We start from the raw sequence: 24,053 nt of genomic DNA on the forward strand, positions 1-24,053 counted from the left end.
GGTGTAAATGTGAAAAAACAGTGAGTTTGACATGTCTGATGTTTGAGAATGGTGACCCTATAACTAAGTATTTACCAATCAAAATAAATACCAACAAATACTTGTTCAACACTCTAACTTAATACTGCATTTGTATTTCAAAATGTGTATAACCAGACATGCAATAGATACAAATATATATTAATCAATGACATATGAAGAACAGCAAAATATAACATGTACAAAAATATTTATTCTGAAAAATCTCATGATATTTTAGTCTTAAATTTGAGCTTCCTGTTCAGTTTCCGCCTTTTCGATGCATCCTTTCCTGAAGAAAGTTAAAAATAATGTTATTCAACTTTTGTATAATCCATTACTGTGGATTCAAATATTTTCGTGCATATCAATTTTCTTGATTTAGGAAAAAGTGCACGTTCGTGAATATTTGATTTCGTGGTTTTGCCAATCTTTTCATACAAAACCTATAGAAATGTTTTTATTCGTTAAACATGTGAGTTCGTGGTTCACCTATACCCATGAAACCTACGAAAATTGGTATCCAACGAATAATAATGAATGCACAGTAAGCAATTAATCATAGCTTGAGCCCTTTATTATTATCCACTGTTGTTATAGTTTCCATTTTTTATGTTATCTTTGACAGCCTTTCGTATATATTTTAGTAAAATGCATGTATATCAGGAGTTGCCTATGATGTCATAACTTTTGGTGTGATCCCGTTTAAGTTTATCAGTTTTGTACTTCGATTTTAACCTATGTGTATCGGTAGCTTTGAAGTGTGGTCTGTACAGCAGCTGTTTTTCTAGTTATGTAAACAAAATATATGATATAATAAATGTATGTCTCTAAAAATGCGGTGATTGTTGCCGAACAGTAATAACACATACATAAAGATTGGATATAAACTTTTAAGAGCTACGTTAGTGATGGGGACATATCCCTTTGTTACTGTTCCCTCATTAACGGTATCTCAATGATATTTAACTCTGTTGTGTTGGCTGAAAATGCTCTGATATGTGATGTTCTTAAACATATCATTAATTTTTCAAAAAAAGAATAAATGATAAAAATACAAACCATGAAACACAAACAATTTGGGCAGTGTAAATTGTCCACACCCAAGAGAATTGTAGGCTGCAACTTTCACTTGATAGGTCATACCAAACTGGAGCCCTTCTTTGTAGTGTGATGTCATAGAGTTGTCATGGATAACACATCTGTGGTATTCTGCAGTACTTGGAACAGTTTTACGAAATGCAACAATATAACCATCCACGTTCTTCATATCAGCATTATCAGGTATCTGAACATAGAGTGGTTTTGATTGCAGTTAATTTTGTGGCTAACTAGCTTTAAAACCAGGACAATCCACCATTGTCCTTTTGGTATCTTTCGCACCTCTTTTTGGGCTTCAAATAATGCCTGTACCTAGTCAGGAATGTGACACCTGTTTTCCATTTATACCTCTAGTAGATATAATCTAATGTTTGAATTGGTCATGTTTTATGGATCCCCCGTTTTGAATTTACCTTACAGTTTGGTGTTTTTGCTAATACTTTTTTGCAATGTGGATTCAAATGGCAATTTAAAAGAATACAGATAAATACACATATCAAACACATATGGACATGTATATCAATTGTGATCAGTTGCTATAAAAAAAATCACATTTTTCTCTTCTTGTTTTGTATACACTAGTCATTTTGGGGTCCTCTATAACTTGCAGTTCATTCGATGTTACCCAAGGCTTCGTGTTGAAGGTTGTTAGTTTTTTATACGTTGTGACTAGGATGGAGAATTGTCTCATTTACACTCATACCACATCTTGTTGATATAATCTCTCAAAATGAACAAATATTTAAAATTAAGTAATTCAATCATCATTTGACCCAAGACAACACTTAAATTTTCCATGAGTGGTTATTCTATTACGAGCATTTTAACAATTCTAAACTCAGCTGTTCAATAGGCACATTGTAAGACTAAATAAAGGCAACAGTAGTATACCGCTGTTCAAAACTCATAAATCCATGGACAAAAAACAAAATCGGGGTAACAAACTAAAACCCAGGGAAACGCATTAAATATAAGAGGAGAACAACGACATAACACTAAAATGTAACACACATAAACATACTGATTATTTGTTTTTCGATGTACAATATATACTTGTAATTTGGTATATAATATGTAACATTAAGAAACATGAATTTAGACACCGACAACCGCAGTCCAATAACACACTTACACAGCTTCATCATTTAGTACAATCATAGAAATACACATTACAATTAAAAAAAATAATTAATATAAATAATATACATTAGATTAAGTTGATGAATATTCAAATACTGTAACAACAAACCTTCCATCTGACAAAAACTCCCGGATGACCAATTATATTACATATTCCAGTTATTGCTGGGGTAAATGTTGGCTCTGTAAAAATAAAATTGTAGTCGAAATTAAGAACATATTAATTAATCAATTTGAGTTGCTTAATACGAAATATCTCATCTGTATATTTTCATTTACCAGCTGAACAATATAGTATTTAATAACATGTCTAATGCATATTTTTAAAACTCAGTATCTTCCTGTCTATTTTTAAACGGTTGTCAATCTTAGGGGCATCATTTATATTCTCTTAAGATGTATTCAATTATCCAATGCAATTTTATAGAGGTCAATAATAATTGTATTTAAACGTATTTTACTTCTTTCTGCGAAAGAAACGGATTGCTTCCCACTTGAAGAAAAAGCACAGCATAGGGAATCTGCTCCAGGAGATAATAAATCCTTAAACAAAATTTCGAAACACATTTTGAAAATAACATGTAATGTAGGCAAAATCAGAGAGTACATATGTTTTGTTGTTTCCCAATTTAGATGAGAAATAATTAATTGCATGCTTACAGTTATGTGCGCTTGCAAAACACCAAATAATAAATGGAGAGTTTTATTCTAACACTGGTACTATCGTTGTCTTAGTATTAGTACAATTAACTCACCTGCTCTTTCTGACATTTTCTGAGGCTGCTGATTTTCAACTGCAGAGAGATATATGAAATACAAAACTAGTTCGATCAACAGAAAATATAGATCAGTATTCCAATAGATGTAAATTTATTTAAAATTGGAATTTTTACGATGTTGAACCAAAGTAGTCTTGTTAAATCTGTTAAAACTCACGCTTTCACTATGTCTGTTCAACAGCTTATGGAGAATGATTTCTTGTAAGCATTACACCTATAGCTAGTGATCTACTCAATGAGTTTACCATTTCCCACGGGTAAATTTGACTTTAAGCTTTTGTGTTTTCGCGATTAACTCGACTTCAGTTTTCCCCTCTCGGCTTTTTGAATGTATGGTTGTAAATAATGATATTCTTAAAAAATGGGAGAAGATACTCAGGTGTTATGGTTTCGATATATTTATATAATACATTATATGAATGTAGACAAATTGTTGATCTTTTATATCTCGAGTTTTCCAGAGAAAGGTTATTCTTAAAGTAATCATCATGGTTTTCATCAATCTTTACAAATGTTATTAATTAATAATAATGTTTACAAAACTACTACAGATCAGTTTTTCAATGGGACAAACAAGAACAAGGCTATAAGGCTTATTCAACCATCTAGAGGTATCGATATTAATATGTTCCAGCACAACTCTTAACAAGTTTAAATTTTTCTAAAAGGTACGGGGGATTTTGCATTCACAGGTTAAATGGTATAAAAAGAATTTGCATAGACGTATCAGATAATAAGCTATAGACTAAATCAAAATGAAATTATCTTTTAAATTGAAATCCATCCCGACAATTCTTACCTCCTGTTCGTACAATAACAGGTACAGAAAATAAACCAGTGCCCTCATTAGCGCAAGCCGCAACTTTCACTTCATATAATGTACATGGTTTAGTTCCAGTAATTGCATGACACTTCGTATTCATACCAGGAACCATTTTTTCTTTGTACTGTGTATCCAATCCGCATCTTTTGTAAGCAACAATGTATCCTTCTATTATAACATTAGACACGTCTAAAGGAACCTACGTAATGATAAAAAAAAAAAGATCAAACCTTGAATTGTTGAGTTTAGTAGTGTTTATGGGTAAACCCTACCAGATGCTATGAAAGACAAAAGCGTTGAAGCCTAAATATGAAAACCACTTATTTTGTTACTCATTAAAAAAATGCTTTTGTTAATGTCAATTTCTTAAACTTGAGCATATTTCTTTAAAAAAAAACCGCAGGAGTCATATCTTTGTTTTTAAAACTCTCTAGCCGTTGTTTTTGTCGATTGTTTTGCTAGCTAAACCAGATTTAATCCACTATTTTCTACATAAGAAAATGCCTGCACCAAGTCAGGAATATGACATTTGTATGGCCCCGCAACGAAGTTGTCGGTGCCATATATTTTCACCCTTGTCCGTCATTCTGTCATTCTGCAACAAACAATAATACGGATTTTTTTCTAAACGCCTTCAGATATTGGGCTGTTTTTTCGTATGTGAGTTGACTATGTTGAGTTACAGATCAAGTTAAAGTTTCGTTCCGCCCGGCTAATTTTTGCCGAAATTACGGTTTTTGACTTTCAATTGATAAATTGTTGAAAATCACAGTTATACGGACTTTTTTTCTAAACGCTTTCAAATATTGGCCTGATATTTTGTATGTAGGTTACCCATGATGAATTACAGATCAAGTTTTAGTTTTGTTCCGCTCGGCTAATTTTTGCCGAAAGTACGGGCTTTGAACTTTGATAAATTGTTGAAAGTCACAGTTACACGAACTTTTTTTCAAAATACTTTAGATATTGGGCTGATTTTTGGTATGTGAGTTAACCATGATGAGTTACATATCAAGTTTAAATTTAGTTCCGCTCCGCTGATTTTTTCTATATTTAAGGGTTTATGACTTTGAAAATGTTGAAAATCACATTTATACGGACTTTTTTCAGATTTTGAGCTGCTTTTTGATATGTGAAACTACCATCATGTTTGTGTCCACATGTGTAATTGAAATTGCAGATTTTTCAATTTTTTGAGACGGGGCTATTCGTGCCGTTTCGACACATCTAGTTTATCCATTCGTTCGGTATATTTGCTATTTTTTACATTTTACTTTCAGCATATTTCTTTAAAAATAAAACTTTGTCATGCCTCTACTGAAGAATAGACAGAACTAAATGGATACGACATCTTCCATAACAATTCGCTACATAATGTTTATCATAACTTTTAATTTTCAACTTCGTTCGTTATTTGGTCTTTTGACTTTTTTGTTTCGACGTATCCGATGATAACATTTACGGTTACATTTATACTGCAACAGAAATGAATTTTGAAAGTAAAAGTCTCTTTAGTAATGATCTAAATTTCATTACAAATGCAAGTTCTTTGTTATACAGTATAAAAGAGGGACGAAAGATACCAGAGGGACAGTCAAACTCATAAATCGAAAATGAACTCCATGGCTAAAAATGAAAAGACAAACAGAAAAACAATAGTACACATGACACAACATAGAAAACTAATGAATAAACAACACGAACCCCACCAAAACTATGGGTGATCGCAGCCTGCTATCTTTGATTATTTTTTGAATTAGATGGTATAACTGCTTTGACTTTGTAAATCCAAAGTTAAAAAAGAAACAATTCAATACATTTTCATAAATTAACAGTGTGTGTCTTAAGTATTACAAAATAAGGTTGTACCTACTCTCCATTTCAAATGTAGCCCTTTGCCTTCATGCAATGACTTTGTCTTGGTTATCTTAGGTTTTGGTAGCAGTTCTGGAAAATATTATATCGATTATATAGTACGAGTACTGCTATTGATGGCATTGAACATATGTGTCCGAGGAAGCGACATAAATTAGACTACGTTTGAACTTGTATCAATAATTTTGTATTATTATTATGCAGATTTTTCCTGAAATTGCAATATTAAATCTCACATTTTTGTCCATTCTTCAAAAAGTGCAATCAACGCAATAATTTCTGATCTAAAAAAACGGTATTTTTAGCATTTATGTTTTAAATTATATTAAATTTTGTACGATTATTTACGTTTGAAGTTGGATTCATAACAAACTGGACATATATATATTACAGTTAATTGCTATTAATAAGTATTGCAATATGCATTTTGTTTAAATTAATTATCAGTATTTAGTTCTAATATAATCTTAAATCAATCCTAATTCTATCTCACTTTGATAGTTTTTCATATGTGACGTCATGCTGTTTCTAAATTTTATAAATTCAAATGTGGCATAACGTTTGTACCTTTTCGCCATCGTATGTGACGTCACATTTTTGTAATTACGTTGACACCTGGACTGATTCGGGTGTGTCTATTCTGTGTTAAACTTTAATAGCATTATGTATTCGGGTTTAGTTTTCTGTAATTAGTTAATACTTCAGTTTCATTATGTATATCTCTTTCATATTCATTTGTTAAAATTTACTGTTTGTAATAGCATGAGTTGTTCTATATAATAAGGATGTTCTTATCCCGGGCATAAAAACAATGCCATATTTGGCAAAACCTTTTCAACTTTTGATCTTCAGTGCTGTACAACTTTGTACCTTTTTCACTTTCGATCTTTTATATCTGGGCGTCACTTGTAAGTCCTGTGTGGACAAGGCGCGTTTTTGGCGTATTGAATTTTAAACCTGATGCTTTTTGTTATCTATTAATCATGTTTTTCTTTGTCTAATATGTTCTCCTATTTATTTGTATTGTAGTCCTGTAATATTATGTTGTCATTTCAATGTTATATTTAACTTTGCCATTAAAGTGCGAGGTTTGGCATGCCACAAAACCAGGTTCAACCCACCACTTTTATTCCCCTTTAAAAGTGCCCTGTACCAAGTCAGGAAGATGGCCATTGTTATATTATTGTTCGTTTCTGTGTGTGTTGCATTTTAACGTTGAGTCGTTTGTGTTTTCTCTTATTTTTGAGATATTGAGATCAGACGTGGCACGGTACTTGTCTATCCCAAATTCATGTATTTGGTTTTCATGTTATATTTGTTATTCTCGTGGTGTTTTGTCTGATGCTTGGTCCGTTTCTGTGTGTGTTACGTTTCGGTGTTATGTCGTTGTTCTCCTCTTATATTTAATGCGTTTCCCTCGGTTTTAGTTTGTTACCCCGATTTTGTTTTTTGTCCCTGGATTTATGAGTTTTGAACAGCGGTATACTACTGTTGCCTTTATTTATGCAGTCTTTTCCTCACAAACATTAGATGAATCAAGTATGAAACAAGTCCAACTGCCAAATACCAATGCACAATGTATGTATGTGCTTGATCACTGCGAACCTTAATTCATTTGACACCTTCGTCGCCTTTTTTCACAAATTTTAATTGTGACCCGAAGTCAATGCCTAACAAAACAACTTCGGTGAGCGAGACGGTGAGTTATCGAACTAAAACTTTTCGAAATTATCTTTCGAAAGAGGGTATTCTTACAACGTTTGTTTGTTCCGGAAACCTTATCAAGACAGGTCATTTGAGTATATAACTCACTCAAAGGATAATGAACTATACATGGATTTAGTGCGCCAATACTGCAAGAAATCTAAATTTTCAAATTATAAACACTATGTTAAGTAAAAAGTATGCTTATTATTATCCTTATTATCTGATTTCAGTTTAGCCATTAATAAATTACGAACCTCTAATATCACCACATCCTTGGCTCCTATTTACATCTAAATAATCTGGAAAGAAATAAAATGCAGAAAAAAAGTTGAACCCTTTAGTACTGTAATGGGATATATAATACGAGAGGTTATTAATAAATCATATAAACAGTACGAGATTACCCCTGATGCCAGAATATTATATCAATAGCAACAAGGAAACAGAACAAGCAAATTATCAAGTAACCACAATCATAACTCAATATACTTGAAAACACTTATATATCAACAATATCAGGACACTCCACGTATTATAATATATTGTCTATTAATAAGTTTGATAAAAAATGATTATCTGCAGTATTAAACATTTTGCGTTCTTCCTATCAGCCCGTTATTTAGTAGAAGTATAGTTGTGGCACTTTGAGTTGTGGTCTTGATGTGAACAGTTAAACATGTTTTGAAAAATCTCATCAAAGATGCCAGGAGCACGTTTTAGTTAACACATAGATGTAATATCGGTATAGATGGGTATTACATCTATGGTTAACATAATTAAGACGCCAATAATTACTCTTAATTCAAACAGTCGGTAAGTCAATTAAAACACGTTTAAAAAGCAACAAAATGGACTTTCTCCCAAATTATGCTTAATCTGGCGAGAAACACATATGCCTTTGGATAGAAAAACACCAGCGTTCTAAACATTTTATGAAATTCAAATTTACAGATAATTACCGAATCAATATTTTCTGCAAACAAAAAATGATGTGTTTATCGAACGAAAAATGAGGAAATACCTTAATTGTATGATTAATAAAGATCTTTTACAAAATGTATGCTAATAAAGGCAACAGTAGTATACCGGTGTTCAAAAGTCATAAATCGTTTGAAAAATCAAATCCGGGTTAAAAACTAAAACCGAAGGAAACAGATCAACTAAAAAAGAGAAAAATAAAGGAATAACAGGAACACTGATGTGCAACAAACACAAACGCCAACATATTTGTAAACAACTACCGCATTCATGACTTGGTACAAGACATTTTAAGAAATAAAATGGTCGATTGAACCTGGTTTAATAGCTAGCCAAACCTCCCGTTTGATGAAAATGTTAAAATATATCGCTTAATAACCATATATATAGATTAAGAAATTATTAACATTTAGATTCTGACTCCATTTAGCAAAGTTGATCTTCGAAAATTTGGCTGTTTTATATTCCATTTGGTCATATATCTGCTTTATGTTTTGGTCTTTGCGTCCATTGCTTTCAAATGTTTTGGGTCAAGTGTACCTGGTGGTTGTAATTTCAAAAAACCATTTCGAACGCAAAAAAAATAATTTCCTTTTGTTATGTATCAAAAAGGCAAAGTATCAAGATTTTTTCAAACATAAACTCAATTTTTCTAAGTGCTTCTTAACACTCCTTACAGTTAAAAACAGAAATTAAAATATTATAATCTTCTACCTAATTGTAACAACAAGTTCTATACTATAAAAAGTAACAAGGTCTTAATCATAATAACAGTACTAAGCAAAACCAAATCAGTTGAATAATGTTTATTTAATGCAGTTAATATAACACGCCATGAAGGACATAAAAACGAATTATATGAAATTATATGACACGAAAAGGTGATGTATACAAAAACCAATGTGTATAAGCACAATCGTCATATACTACTATACAAATGTCAACTTTCACCGTTAAATAAACATTTAATGATAAGAAGAAGGAAACCCATCTCTCTTGCTACAAAGACTTAAGGGTAAATTTTCGAGTTTTAAGTAGGGGTTGTTCAAGATCTTTGGCTAGGGAATATACATATATTTGCCTGCCAAATTGTCTATAAGGTAAAATTTTGCATAACAGTAGGGTTAAATTTGATAACTTTCATTATATTTGTCGAGATAATCTATGCAGAATTAGACAAGAGACATCCAAAGATTTTGAAAAAAAAGTTTATTCAAAAACGCAAAGTTTTAAAACGCAAATGACTGTTTCTTAAATCTAAACAAAAAGAAATCCGCCAATTTATATAATTTAAACATATCCTTTATAATTTCTACATTTGTTCTCTATAAACAACGTATCTGTCCGTTTCGTAGTGATTCTTAGCTTCAGAACACGATTCTTTTATGTCGTCTGAAAAGTATACCTAAGTTATCATGAGAAGCAAATAGAACGAGACGAGTAAAGACAGCGGCAAATAAAATAAAATGCATTATAACAAAAATAACTAATGAAATAAAACATAAATGGTTAAAGTATTTAAAACGATAGGATATCAAACAAACAGAAATAAAGGTCATATTTGTTGTATAATTACTTAATATTGTTTACAAACATTTAATCATTGATGCATACTATATATTCCAAAACGATTATGTAATTGTTGATTTAATACAAATGGCATTTAAATATTGAATAAAATACTGATCAAGTTATTATTTTTCATCAAAATTTTGTTATGCATGTAATTTTTTCATTAAGTAAATTAGACACTGAATTCAAACTCAGATTTATATTTAGAGAAATAAAGCGAAAAAGATAGTCGAATAACAGTTGATAAATAAAATTCAGGATAAAGAAACCACATCATTCCAACTTAACAAACGTAAGACATATCAGTTAACAAATACTGACTTCGTATTTTTTGTTTGTTTATGCCATGTATAGCTAGAAAGAATTACATTACCTACCAGACATACAGAGAATGACAGGCGGACAGAAATCTCCATGTTCTTTGTATCCATACGCTGAAACCATAATATTATATTTACTGCTAACGCGTGATAATGAAATCACATGACTGCAGGTGCGACCGCCTTTAAGGCTTCTACAGCTGTAGTTGATATCTAATTCATGTCTTTTGTATGCAACAATATACCCATGGACTGGTGGCTTGCAATCCTTTTCTGGAATCTAAAATATATGAATCTATCCTTATTATAAATTGTATAAGCAATGCATAATAATGACGCATTCGAATAAATCTAACTAAAACTGTCTTTGCTACAAATTCGCTGGAAAGTACTTTTTGTATTTGAAATTGATCGTCTTATTCGGATGAAATAGGAACTTATCACTCTTATTCTTACTCTTTTATTATCAGAAGTAATGTAAGACCTGTTGTCTTCCTAAAACAAGCTAAATTTGCATAGATCACAATAAACTTAACAGACGAACTGTGAGCAACAATGAAGCACTTCCAACGATAAATTACCCATATGGCTGATTGTTTAACAAACGAAACGGGAGACTTTCTCATATTCTGGTTAGCGAATATACGTTAACAGAGAAGAACATATGTTTGATCGTTTTATAACGAAAACCCAGAAGATGACAACTGGGTATTGTAGTGTAGGAAAACGAACATCAATTAAAATAAAAAAAATCTATCTGCGTTTTGCCATAAATTTCATTATCCACTACAAGTATTCACTCAATACTATGCAGAATTGGTATAAAAGATAACGTTGCTATCACTTTGGCATTGACATTCATAGTTTTTAACGTATCATCTATAATCAAGAACTTGGTATATGGGTTCTAAGTAAGAATGACATTGATAATATATTTAATATATTTTATACATTTTGATATACAAAACTTAAATTACATATGATCATTCTTACAGTCCATTCTAGGTAAATACCAGTTCCTTCATCTGTTGGACAAATCTTTAGAATACTAGGAACAAACATCTACAAATTATGATAATTTTCAATACCATAAAATAAATAATACAATTACACTTATAGATGTAAAAGGTACTAAAGTGCCTAGGATATTTAAACACAATGTCATAATGGGAGTTATGTTGTATTTCTAAAATAACTTCCATCGAATTTAGTTTATTTCGATTTAGATTGGTTACTAAAGACAAATATATTGCAATATAAATTCTGCCGAATGAAAACGTTTCCTACCTTTAAGAGAAGTCTTGTGATTTAATTCATGTTGCAATATTCACAAGGTTACAAAATCATCAATTGATATTCCACCTAAATACACCATTTAGCATTTAAACATTCCGGAATACATTGTACTAATATATGTGTGACTTGGTCAAAGTCAATATATTTACTGTAATCCATTTTAAACTTCTGTAGTCATTACTGAATCCTTTCATAGGATTATATCTAATAACAATAAATATCCAGTCTATTGGACCGGACTGCAATATAATACTTTAATTCGATCACTATTTAAATATCAACTGATTGTATATCATATAAATCAATTGACCACAATTATTGGGATCTTTTGTTTCTTTATAACACTTTGAAGGAAGTATGTTGAAATAATTGAATCATATTGAAAGAATTGAATCAGTTTGATTGAAGAAAATGACTTGACAGTGATTTACCTCGTTTGTTGCAGATGTGTTAAGTCTTATCATTTATCTTGCAACGGATATATTTGTCTTCAAATTTGGCCACTATAGATGTATGCCTTGTATTTTCTTCATTTTCACTGTTGCTGAAAGGAATACATCTTGACGAACAGTAAACGTATTGAACAACATACATTCGAGACTTTTTGTTATACAAAATGATCAGCCTGGTATTTTTGAAGAGTTTCTTTTTACTCTAAAGGAAAAACATAAATATGAAAAACAACGAAACATAGAATGAGCAGTTCGAAATGTATATCATCTGTCCTTGATGACAGATAATTGATTTAGTTTGAAAAATGTCTTAAAAGACGCATTCAGAAAATCAGAACTAATAAGACAATGGTGAATACGGCTGAAAACACTCCTTAATAAAGTAATCGAAACTTTGAGTATCATCAGTCGCACCTCATGTCCTGTATTGAAAATACACATACAAAACATTTTGATTGCATTACATTGTCATTTAAATTGAGAAATATTTTTGAAACGGTACCGTTCTTTACCTCGAGTACATGTCATAAGTCAAAATCGATTTACTAACAGACAAACATATATCATAAATTCGTTATTGCACTCTTTTCTGTTTTAACAAACCACTTAATGTACAGCATTCCATCAAGTATCCCTTTTAACCACAATCCTTATATAGGAGGTCGGGAAATTTACAAGCTAGTATATTGTCCATCATTAAAAAAATACTTAAAACAAAACAATAATTGATCAGTATAACAATAAAAGTATGCAGTGAATACTGCTGCTTCTATGAATAGAAATGACAGACCCGTTTGTTTTACTTTTCATTACCCCTTCGTTTATTTCTTTAACCATTTCGGTAAGCTTATTCCTATGTCCCAATTTCCGAATATGGATATCTATTCATTTTTCATTGCATGCTAGCGACAGATTTACCTCTTCTTTATTTGTTTTATATTAGTTTAAGTATATCTAATAAACCATCAAAGGAAAATAGGTACAAGAGTAAAGCAATAAAATTAAAGTAAACTTTAAAGTGAAGGATGATTCAAGTCAAACAACAAGTTCGGTGTGCTCAGTTTTATACAGCTAATACAAAGCCAATTTGTAACTCTAGAAAACCTGGAAAACATTTGAATAAAAATCGAATATGTGCAAAACTGCATGATATGGTTAAAATTACGAAATTGCGTTAAGGACAAAAAAATACAATTGTGTATTGCATTGGGTAATGACAGAGGGCGTTATGCCAAAGTTATCCAAAACAGTAGTTAAAACATCAATGATACCAGGCTTACAGTTGTGTACACAAAATGAGCGTTTCGTCTTTAAAACAAATATCATTGACGTTCAACTAGTAGAAAGTTGAAAGGCAAACTAAAGTACGAAGTTGAAGAGCATTGACGAACACAAATTTCGAAAGGTTTGAACGAATACAGCTAGGACAATGTATTTACGGGGATAGAAATATCCTTAGTATATCGAATAAGTTTTTTAAACAGTAAATTTATAAATGATCTTTTCAATGATAATGCTGGGACACAATATCATGTAATATTGTCATTAAAATCAATACCTTTGTTTGGCATATGATATGAAAAGTGCCCACATAATGTATTTCAAATTAACAACTTCATGGTGAACTTCCCTTACCCAAAACTTTAACCCAAGAATGCACTGGTTTCACACCATCACATATCTATAATCGGTGAAACTGACAATTCGGATCAAAACCTAATCTGGCATATCATTTTCAAATTTCTTATTATAAAGAGCATAAAGACTAAGTTCTAAGTTGATGTCACCTCAACTTACAGTTTAACAGGTTTATAATGAGATGCCTAAATGGACAACATAGAACAGAAGTCTCAATGGACTCTACTAGCTGCAAAATAAATATCAATATTATATCAGGAATAGATTACCTTAGGTGTATTCGGCAAAACTTTTAAGAATTTTTGGTTCTCAATGCTTTTCAACTTCGTATTTTGATTGGCCTTATAAACTTTTTTTGATTCGAGCGTCACTGACGAGTCTTTTGTAGACGAAACGCGCGTCCTGGAATTTATGATGAGTTTATATACAAAGGACTTAACATACATGTTAGTAAAACTTTTTGAAGAGCTCGCAAAATCAATGTTGGTGTTTATGGAGCAGTAGTCGGTACTATAGTATGAGAGGGCGAATTAAAAGAGGAACGAACACCCTCATCACTATATATTCAGGTAAAAAATAAACGGTTAAATAAATAGGTATTTCTTTTATTTTAGTATTTTTAAGTGTGTCTAAATTTTTCCCATTCGTTATTAATATGAAATTCGGAAGGCATTACAGTCTCCTATACTTTTCTTGTAATTTCTTATATTTTTATTTGGGTTAATCAGTCATTTTGCGAACTACAATTAATTCACAAAATCAGAAAACTATATGACAGAAAAATACAATATATTAGAGGTCTCCTTGGAAACTAAGGGTTCTTAATGATAAATTCATCCATCCAAATTTTCCAACATAATTAGGATTTGGCTTGCAAATGATCATGAATATATTCAATAAATCTAATTCAATCTCGTCTTTTTCTCAATTTTCACATTATTGAATGGGGCTCACAAATGTTTACTTGCAATGAGCAACATGAATTGACACAAGTAAAGGAGAAACTGTTTACGCTTTCATAGCACCTGGGTTCCCAACTGGTTTTTATTTGGTTAGTGCTCAATTTTCAGTTTCCATAGTTATGTGTGCAATTTATGTTTATCTTTTTTCGTTTTGTTTATCATGATGTTGTCTGTTTTTCTGCATCATGTAGTTTATCTTAATTTTGTTTGCTGCTTTTTTGTGCTGTCTTTGGTTGTTTTACATATATTCGTTTTTATTCATTGGTTAGCATGTCGATATATACTATTGTATTGTTTATTTGTGTATTTCTGTCTAAATGTTCTTGCATTTATTTGTACTATATTCCTGTCATTTGAGTGTTCTATTTAACATTACCATTAAAGTGCAAGGTTTGGCTAGCCACAAAACAAGGTTCAACCCACCGTTTTTTCTTAAAATGTCATGTACCAAGTCAGGAAAATGGCAGTTGTCATCTTCTAGTTTGTTTCTGTGTGTTTTGCATTGTGTGTTTTTTTTTATGCACTTCAGTGTTTCTGTTATTTGATGTGTTTCCCTTGGTTTTAGTTTGTAACCTGGATTTGTTTTCTGTGAATCAATATATGAATTTTGAACAGTTGTATACTTCTGTTGCCTTTATTCATTTATTGCACCTTGGTATCTTCTGGTAATTTTTGATACAATGAAACACTGATCTTATAGGCCCCTTTCTTTAAATATTAACAAACATTTGTTTAAAATCTAATTGAAAAATAGAGATTTTATTAAAGAAATATATTTATTTGTCAAAACCAAATAATTTAAACAATACATAAATTATCCCAACAGTTGGTATATATCACAGTTTGGTTTAAAAACTTCTCAACGGTATACAGAAATTAAATACAAACAATGTAAAGAAAAATAAGGTAAGGTAATAATTTCAGTTAATAAGGGCATGTGTATATACTGATTAATATATACTCAAGACATTACAATATATTTTGATGTAGAAATAGCATATCAAATAGTTATACTTGTATAATTCAATTTGTGAGCCAAGACTTTACACAACTAGGAAACAAGGGGTATTGGGCCCACATTAGGAGACAATATTGAATCTTTAACATACCACAAATGAGGCAATTTCAAATTTGTAATATCAAAATATCCCTTTTTTAGATGAAGATGGTCCTTTTTTGAAAATCTTTTGGCATTTTTGTTTAATAACTTGTTGGGTTTGCTAGAACATGTTCAAACAAAGCTGACTTTATTGTGCCTAACCTAGTATTATAACAACAGTTACTTTTACAGGGTAACAGATACAAATTCTTTTGAATGCTTCCAAATTTATACAGTCATTTCAGCAACCTCAGTTTAAATTAGTGTTTATCTTAAAATTGTAATATTAGATGGTATTCAACAGCCTATCAATTACCTTAATGTTGTAATTAGAACTACAACATAGAAAATACTTTGAAACTTGGGAATTTTCCACATCTTTCAACATAATAGCAATATTCATTGAGTCAAATACAAGATATAAAAAAAGTTATGTGTCCTTGCCAGCAAGGTCAGGTAGAAGATTCTGAAGCAAAAATGCAAGTCAAAAACTTTTGTCAACAAAACAGCAATAAATAAATAAATACAAGATAAACAGTACAAACAAAAGCTAATATACATAAACTATAACTAACAAAATAAAGAACAAATACACAAAATTAGTTTTTAATTAGAAAACTTAAAAATAAAATATTATAAATATTTAAAAAAAAAAACATCAGTGATGGCACAACATTTCCTAATTGCAAAAAAATAAATCTAAGATTAATAAAACACAATCAGTAACAAGACAATTTAAAGAAATATATAAAAATACATATTATAACTGGACGGATCATCAGAGTATTTAAACAATAAATTCTAACTTACAAAATAGATACTCCTTATGTGTCTTTTAAAAAAAAATGAAATATTCCAAAATGATTTTTTTCCCAATTTATCTATTCCAAAATGAATTTAACAGCATATTTTCTAAACACTTCACTTTGACATTTATTATCAGTTTAATTATCCACACCCCCCCCCCCCCCCCAAAAAAAAGAGCTTATAAAGTAAAAATAAATGTGTTTGCCCTTTTCAGTCTTTGTGTGTTACAAAAAAGTATCTAGCAAGTCTTTAAAAGTCGAGGGGAGCTACTGGTGACTTCTTTCCATGGTAATAACCAAAATCTAGGTTAGTAGCCTTGGGAGCAGCTGATTTATCGTTGGATGTTATACTCATAAATGATTTCTCCCTGAACAGTATGCTGTCTACATCTCTACTATAATAATCATGCTTCAAATCTAAAAGAAAATACAATTAATGTTAAAAAAAACCCACTTCATTTAATGAATATACATCAGGCATGACAGTGAACATTCTCAAAGGTAATTGTCTTTAAAAAAATACATAAAAATCATTTGATTACATTTTTAAACAAGAATGTGTCCATAGTATCATTTTCTATGTTCGGTTGACCATGAAATTGGGGTCAAAACTCTAATTTGGCATTAAAATTAAAAAGATCATATCATAGGACTTCAACTTCATCAAAAAATACCTTGACCAAAAACTTTAACCTGAAGTGGGACAGATGGACAGACAAACTGACCGAAAAACATAATGCCCCTATGTGGGGATAAAAATCAAATCTGCTGTATCTTTCTATCCCTAATTGACTAGATTTATATATGATTGTCAGTTTCTCAACCAAAGTTTGTAGTTCTTTTTTGGCACTCTGGCTTCCTCCACAATTAAAAACTAACCCCCACAAAATAGCTCAACATTGATGAAAGTGGCTTTAAATACCAATCAATCAATTTTTCAACCTCATAATATCAGTGAACATACATTTTTTATGGTTTAAGCATAGCACATATACATGAATTATATTAACACAAAAAATTTGTAAAACCTATTTGAGCAAGTTTTAGGCCAAATAATGAGGACTCTCAGCTCATGTATTGTTTTGTAATCTGATCTTACATCTACTCTTCATGTTATAATCTAGATTCAAAAATATTTTTTGGGGCTGGGTTTTTTACAAATTGACAAAACATACCTGCAGTTTTAGTCTTTGGAACAACTTTACATTTCCACAGGCAACAGAAGATTATTAGAACAAGTAGAGCTACACCAATCATAGAACAGGCTATAATTATTGCAAGCATGAAATCTTTCTTCTTATCAACAGATTCCTGTAAAACAGAAGAATATTACATAAACTGCTATCACTATTGACAGAATGATTTTTTCTTGTTTAACCACAGTAACAGTTTCATTTCTCCCCCTCCCCCTTCTGTTTAATACCAAACCAAATCATGAGTATATTACTTCACAAATATGAGACATTCTAACAGGGAGGATCATTAAACTATTAACCAATATTGCAACTGTTTAGGTCTTAGATACACAAGTTTTTCACAAATAATGCATATTATGGTTTTAATCAGAATCACCCATAAACACCAAATTAATGTCTTGATTTCAAAATAAAATGTAATCAGCATGTGGAATTTGTAATGACATATAATAGCCCATTTTTAAAAGCATTGTGTATCTATATAAGAAGTTTCTGTTATAATATGATTTACTAGGTTATATGTTAAGATTGAACAGGGGTTATTAAACAAGATATATGTTTTGTTACAGTATCTTCACCAAAAAATTGTCTGCAATGTTATAGCCCAGAAATCTGAAAGTAACAGTGATGATAAACTACCACCAATCAATCAACATACAATCAATTAATTATTTTGAATTTACCTTAATCTTTTTTTGTTATTTTGTTTGAAATCTGTGATAAAAGAATTACGTTTTATGATTTGAAAGTGACTTATAGACCCAATGGGTCTGGTGTATTTTATTGTGTATGTAATATATTTATACTTTACTGAACTGTTATATACACATGTCACTATAATAAAAATTTACTTACTTACTTTCTAATCAATGTTCTAATTTGTTTATATTGTATCCTGAATGTTTGAAAAAGTCAAAGTATCAATCATTGTGTGTTGTATAATATGTTTTCCTTTATAAAATTCAATTTAAGGTAGCTCATAACTACAGGGAGATAGCTCTGTAAAATTCAATTGAATATTTTAACACCTCCTTTTATTAATGAAAATCAAACATGCCAAATTAGTTTCAGTCAAGGTTTGTTTACGTGCCACCCTTATATATTCAAATTTGCTACACGAACAAGACAATATAGCTTCTAGACTTCTGTCAACAACATTTACCTCATAACATTGTTCTTCACTGAAAGTCTTGCCATCATGAGTCAAAAACTTAGACAATGTCATATTGTAACTATTGTACGACAGCCCTTGTTCTACACTATCAATGAAATTACATGTAGCATATAGTGTGTTGTTGATGCTGGTAGTTGTACCATTTATTGTCATGATCCAAATTATGCTTCCTGTAAAAATTAGCACATAAGTAAAATTTATATTATATACAATATATATATATTCAAATTGCTTCAAATTATGCTTCCTGTCAAAATTAGCACATAAGTAAAATTTGTATCATGTACTATATATATAAAGTGCCTAGAAAATCAACCTAACGATGTTAGAGTAGATTTGATTCGTAACTTCCTCCCCGGTGCCGGGGCTGGAACCTGTACTTTTTTTTCTTACTTCTACGACAACACCGCCTAGCATTGCGCAGAGACCTTATCCCCTCCTCTAACTCTAGCTTATAAAAATAAGCTTTCGTTTCGGGAGGTGTTACCTGCTTGTAGGAATTAAACAAGGATCTCTGATACAATACACGAAGTGTATAATTTACAGATCTAACATTGTTGGGTTGATGTTTAGACGAGTTGTATATACATTATGTACACAGCCATGTATCACCATCATTGATGGCGATCCGATGGATACATCTGTTGTAGAGTTGTCACTGACTCAGACGTACTTATAAATATAATTATTTTCTGTGACTGTATATTACATTAATTTGTAGGATCCTTTACTATAGATAATTTAGCTGATCTGTAACAATAACATCTTCATGCCTTATATATCATGTACTGTAGTACGCCGCTAGATTAAAACTGACGAGGAAAGGTAACACACGGCCAGCGAAAGCTCTTTTTTTGAGAGCCCAGTTGGTCGTGTGGTCTAGCGGGACGGCTGCAGTGCAGGCGATTTGGTGTCACGATATCACAGTAGCATGGGTTCGAATCCCGGCGAGGGAAGAACCAAAAATTTGCGAAAGCAAATTTACAGATCTAACATTGTTGGGTTGATGTTTAGACGAGTTATATATATATATATATATATATTCAAATTGATTCAAAAATTAACAAAGTAAAATGTTCAATACTTTCTAGATTCCAAGCTAGGAAAGACAAAGTATATGGTAGTCATCTAGAAGGACAATCATTAAAACTGTTATATCACACTGAATGGCCAGTTTTTTTTAAACAAAGACCTTTTTTGGGGGTTTTAAGTTTTAACAAATTAGCTGAAAACATATCCACAATATTGTTTCAATTGTTCTATAGTACTAGCTAGCTTATGCTTTGAATATGACACTGAAAACACTTATTAAGTAAAAATATTTCATATGGTTTGATATAAAACAAAATTCTAACCAGTTATGTTTAGTAATTTTGTTTCAACTTGAATTATTTTATTGTAAGATAATGTTTTTCAACTTTTATATTTTATATTCTTCAGAGGTTTGTTCAAGGAACATTTTTAAAAATGAGCAAATATCTAAAGATGTACAACAATAGTTTTAGAACAGATATGGACAAAGTAATTAAGGAAATTTGAATTTACATTATTCAATGGCAAACATCTAAAATGTCACTGGAACAAATTTCTTCAGTTTTACAGATACAAAATAGTTCCTAGCTATCCCCTATGTTGTTGTAAACTAAGGTGTCCAATCTGGCATCTACCTTCTCTCTGATAGAAATAAAATACATACCAGAAGAAACTGTTGATGTCAGAACTTCAATGTTTTGGTGTTCATGAGCAAACCAGCTACCTAAGTAGGCTGCAGCGTAATTCCCTTCACTTCCTACAACTGTTTGATAATTCTCACTAAATTTCAATTTCAGTTCCACTGTTTCATCCATTGGCATGGAGAGATGGTGCTGCCCTCTAGCTGTGACCAAATGTTCTACATAAAAGTCGTAGTCTGCAGGAACGGATGTTACATGATATTTCACAATGTACATCCCATATGAAGATACTTGTATAGAAGAAAATGAGGCTCTCGAGTTAGACGTCTCAAATCCAATCTGTCTTGACCCAGATAATGTTCCCTTGTATAATTCAGGTTTACTTAACATGGCTTCTACATTCCATAGATGGTTCTGTAACAAAGACAGTTAAAAGCAATACACAAATAAACTATATTTTATTTCTAATAAGTTACAGGGATTCATACATTAAATTCACAGCATTTTAACTAATGGGTTATGTAATTTTGGGCCCCAATACTATCAAATTTGAAATTTCTAATTATAAGGCCATGATCCTTAAAATTCAACACCAACATTCTTAAAAAAATGGAAAAGCACTGAATTAAATGAGATATTTTGACAAATTCATCTTAAGAACAATGCATGTTGTATTGAATAAAACACTGAGGAGATGTGGTATGATTGCCAGATAGACAGTTATCCACCAGTTTTCAGAGTTCAAAAGTAAAATAACAAACTCTGAGGAAAATTTAAAATGGAAAGTTCATAATCAAATGGCAAAATCAAAAGCTCAAAACACATCAAAGGAATGGATAACAACTGATTAAATGAAGTGGTTGTAGGCAATAATAGGATACTATTTGGCCTTCAACAATGACAAAAATCAATACTGTATAGTCAATATAAATCACTATACCACACCAGTAATTGACATTCATCTATGATAAAATTTGTGGCCTACTCATCATTCACAGTATCAAGACTTTTACCAATTATATTTCAGCATATATATATAATGTTGTATTAGAATACATGGGAATCTTATTCTACCATGCCCTCAGACACCCTTTCTGTATACATAATAACACCTACCCTCCATGCTATATCCTCTACAACATTCCCTGATATAGAATCCCTGAGTTCTATGGTTACAGACATAGAGCTTTGTTCTACTACTTGTATGCTACCATCAAGGATCACAGCATGTATTTGTCGAGCTGGTATAGTAATTGGATCTGAAGCCACAGTAAAATTCTCTCCTTCTTGTGGCGATGATATGTTAAAGTCTACGATGTAATCAGAACCAAACCAGTTGATTCCTAGATTGGTGAAGTTAGCCCAGCCATCAACAAACTGCACTGTTGTATTTCCCATTAATTCACCAGAGGGGTTACCTCCCCTTAAGGTAGCCGTGACAAACCAGGGATATTCTTCTGTACCAAGTTCTGATATTCTGTTTCCCTGTAAACAAGAAATTTTAATAATTTTTTTCTCTAAGTGTTTTTTAATAAATTAACATCTTATATAAAGAATTTTTAGTTGCATCTTCTAAGTTTTTATTTTTTCCCAAAACACATCCGAATGCTACATGCATTTTGAAAAGAATGTCTTCAAATAAAAAAGGCCACTCAATATTCAAAAGTCTTATTTTTGTTTATAAGTTATATTTATTCTATTGGTAAATTAAAAGACATACATGTCATTTTAGTTGTGATAACTATATCATATAAGATATTTTTTTCAACCAAAACTTTATTTTATTTAATAATTTGTTGTTGTAAAAATAAATATCAAGTTTTTAAACAGCAGTGGTTGAAAACACGAATTTCTACTTGTAGAAATATACTTACATATGTATCTAAGACTTTGATCTTGGGCTGTTTAGTGAATGGTAATCCTTCATATGTAGGTACTATATTCTGATGAATGGCCAATCTATCTACTACCACAAGGATCCTGTATCCCTCAAGTGTCCCATCATTAATCGTGGCCCACGTAGAATCATTAAGGGACTGTGGTGGAACTACTGACACACCAATAACTTTACCATTCAGAATGGCGCTGAAATTACCAAGCTGACCTTGATCCACAAACATAGACAAAACCTGCTGTAGTTGTTCCCATGTCAACGGGTTTGAAACAGTTCCATTATAATCTAAAAAAACAAAAATGAATTCATTATTAATCTTCAGTAAAAGACATGTTTATTTAGAGGTTGACATGTAATGAAATAAAAGTTCTGTCATAATTTTATTTCCAAATGAAAATATTTGCCTAGAATATTTTTCTCACTTGAATAAATATTAAGTATTTGTTCTGATTAAATACTGGTTCAAGAATATTTGTTATAAAAACAGGAACTTGTTTTAAGTTATTATTTGAACTAATTTCATGAATAAGGATTAACTAATAGCTGGTTAAAAATATAGTATTTTTATATTTAAAGACATTATAATGTTACAAATTTAAATCTATCAATTGTAATTTAACAGTAAATTTAATTAGTAAAAGTAATCACTGCAAATGTTCATGGCATAAATTTAAAAGTTGCAGAATATTTAATTTTTTGTTTGCATTTCTGATGATATGAACATCCACTATCATGTCTATGTTTCAAATAAAAAAAAAATCAATAGGATCACAGAATAATGAATACTTACTATAAGAAGGTTCATCACTAATTTCAATGACCAATACATCATAATCAGTAGATCTTTTACGTCTCCCTCCCCCTCCAGAATTAGCACTGATAATGTTTACAACACGCACTTTCTCTGGGTCTATATCAAAGAAATCAGCAATATATTGAACAACTTGTTCTCCATAGAAAACATTAATTGTGGCAGGTGGATATTTGAAGCTGATAATAACTGCCTGGACTGTCTTTATTTCTATCTCAGATGGACCACGGACAACAAAGTATAACATTCCTTCATCCCTATCGAACCAATTGGTTCCTGCCAGATCTTCAGGGAGAGGAACATACTCATTTATCTCATTTTCTGGTTTGAGGTTATAGATTTGTTGACCACCGATGGATTTCCATTCACCATTTTGTGGCATAACATGTACGTCTTTATAATATACGTCCAGTCTGAAAGGCTTGGAGTACCATACTCCAAGCACTACGGCTTGTGTGTCGTCTGTATTTAGTAAGAAATATCTCATGCCTTGTGGAGTGGTTCCAGTGAAGTGTATGATATAAGTTTTTTCTGAAAAACATAATCTTTGCTTGTGAATTAAGTGCTTCATTTTTACTATCCTATAAAAATTTTACTTTTGGTGAATTATTTGGGTCTCAAATTCCCTCTCTATCATCAGATTTTCCATTGGAACTTCTGTTAGGCAGAACAAATATATGTTGACAATGTGAATATATACTATAGTTGATTTTTTTCAATTCAGTAAAAAAAGGTTCCT

General features: G+C 31.1%; 2 protein-coding genes across 3 annotated transcripts in view; both read right to left on the bottom strand.

Annotated features, from left to right (window-relative positions):
• Positions 1-212: 212 nt before the first annotated feature.
• LOC143079185 (receptor-type tyrosine-protein phosphatase delta-like) lies at positions 213-11,792 on the bottom strand. 2 transcript variants are annotated; one of them, XM_076254415.1, is made up of 10 exons: positions 11,601-11,790; positions 11,307-11,375; positions 10,371-10,593; positions 7,698-7,742; positions 5,735-5,808; positions 3,838-4,060; positions 3,015-3,053; positions 2,369-2,442; positions 1,081-1,306; positions 213-310 (listed from the first exon to the last, which is right to left on the bottom strand). In XM_076254415.1, exons 2-10 carry the CDS (start codon positions 11,373-11,375, stop codon positions 246-248), a joined length of 1,038 nt encoding a protein of 345 aa, XP_076110530.1. In that variant the 5' UTR covers positions 11,601-11,790; the 3' UTR covers positions 213-245. The 2 variants fall into 2 exon arrangements, with proteins under 2 accessions (XP_076110530.1, XP_076110531.1); XM_076254416.1 differs by lacking the exon at positions 3,015-3,053 and having other exon boundaries at positions 11,601-11,792.
• Positions 11,793-15,404: 3,612 nt separating this feature from the next.
• The window catches only part of LOC143079186 (fibrocystin-L-like), a 40,336-nt gene continuing 31,687 nt past the window's right edge, over positions 15,405-24,053 (bottom strand). The window contains exons 16-22 of the mRNA XM_076254418.1: positions 23,294-23,845; positions 22,484-22,788; positions 21,726-22,094; positions 20,633-21,023; positions 18,925-19,106; positions 17,742-17,877; positions 15,405-16,983 (exon numbers count right to left, since the gene is read on the bottom strand). Of these exons, the coding sequence (XP_076110533.1) occupies positions 16,817-16,983; positions 17,742-17,877; positions 18,925-19,106; positions 20,633-21,023; positions 21,726-22,094; positions 22,484-22,788; positions 23,294-23,845 (2,102 nt within the window). The 3' untranslated portion in view covers positions 15,405-16,816. The remainder of the gene's footprint in view (positions 16,984-17,741; positions 17,878-18,924; positions 19,107-20,632; positions 21,024-21,725; positions 22,095-22,483; positions 22,789-23,293; positions 23,846-24,053) is intronic.

The sequence above is a fragment of the Mytilus galloprovincialis genome, chromosome 6 (assembly GCF_965363235.1).
Source record: "Mytilus galloprovincialis chromosome 6, xbMytGall1.hap1.1, whole genome shotgun sequence".
Taxonomy (NCBI): Eukaryota; Metazoa; Mollusca; class Bivalvia; order Mytilida; family Mytilidae; genus Mytilus; species Mytilus galloprovincialis.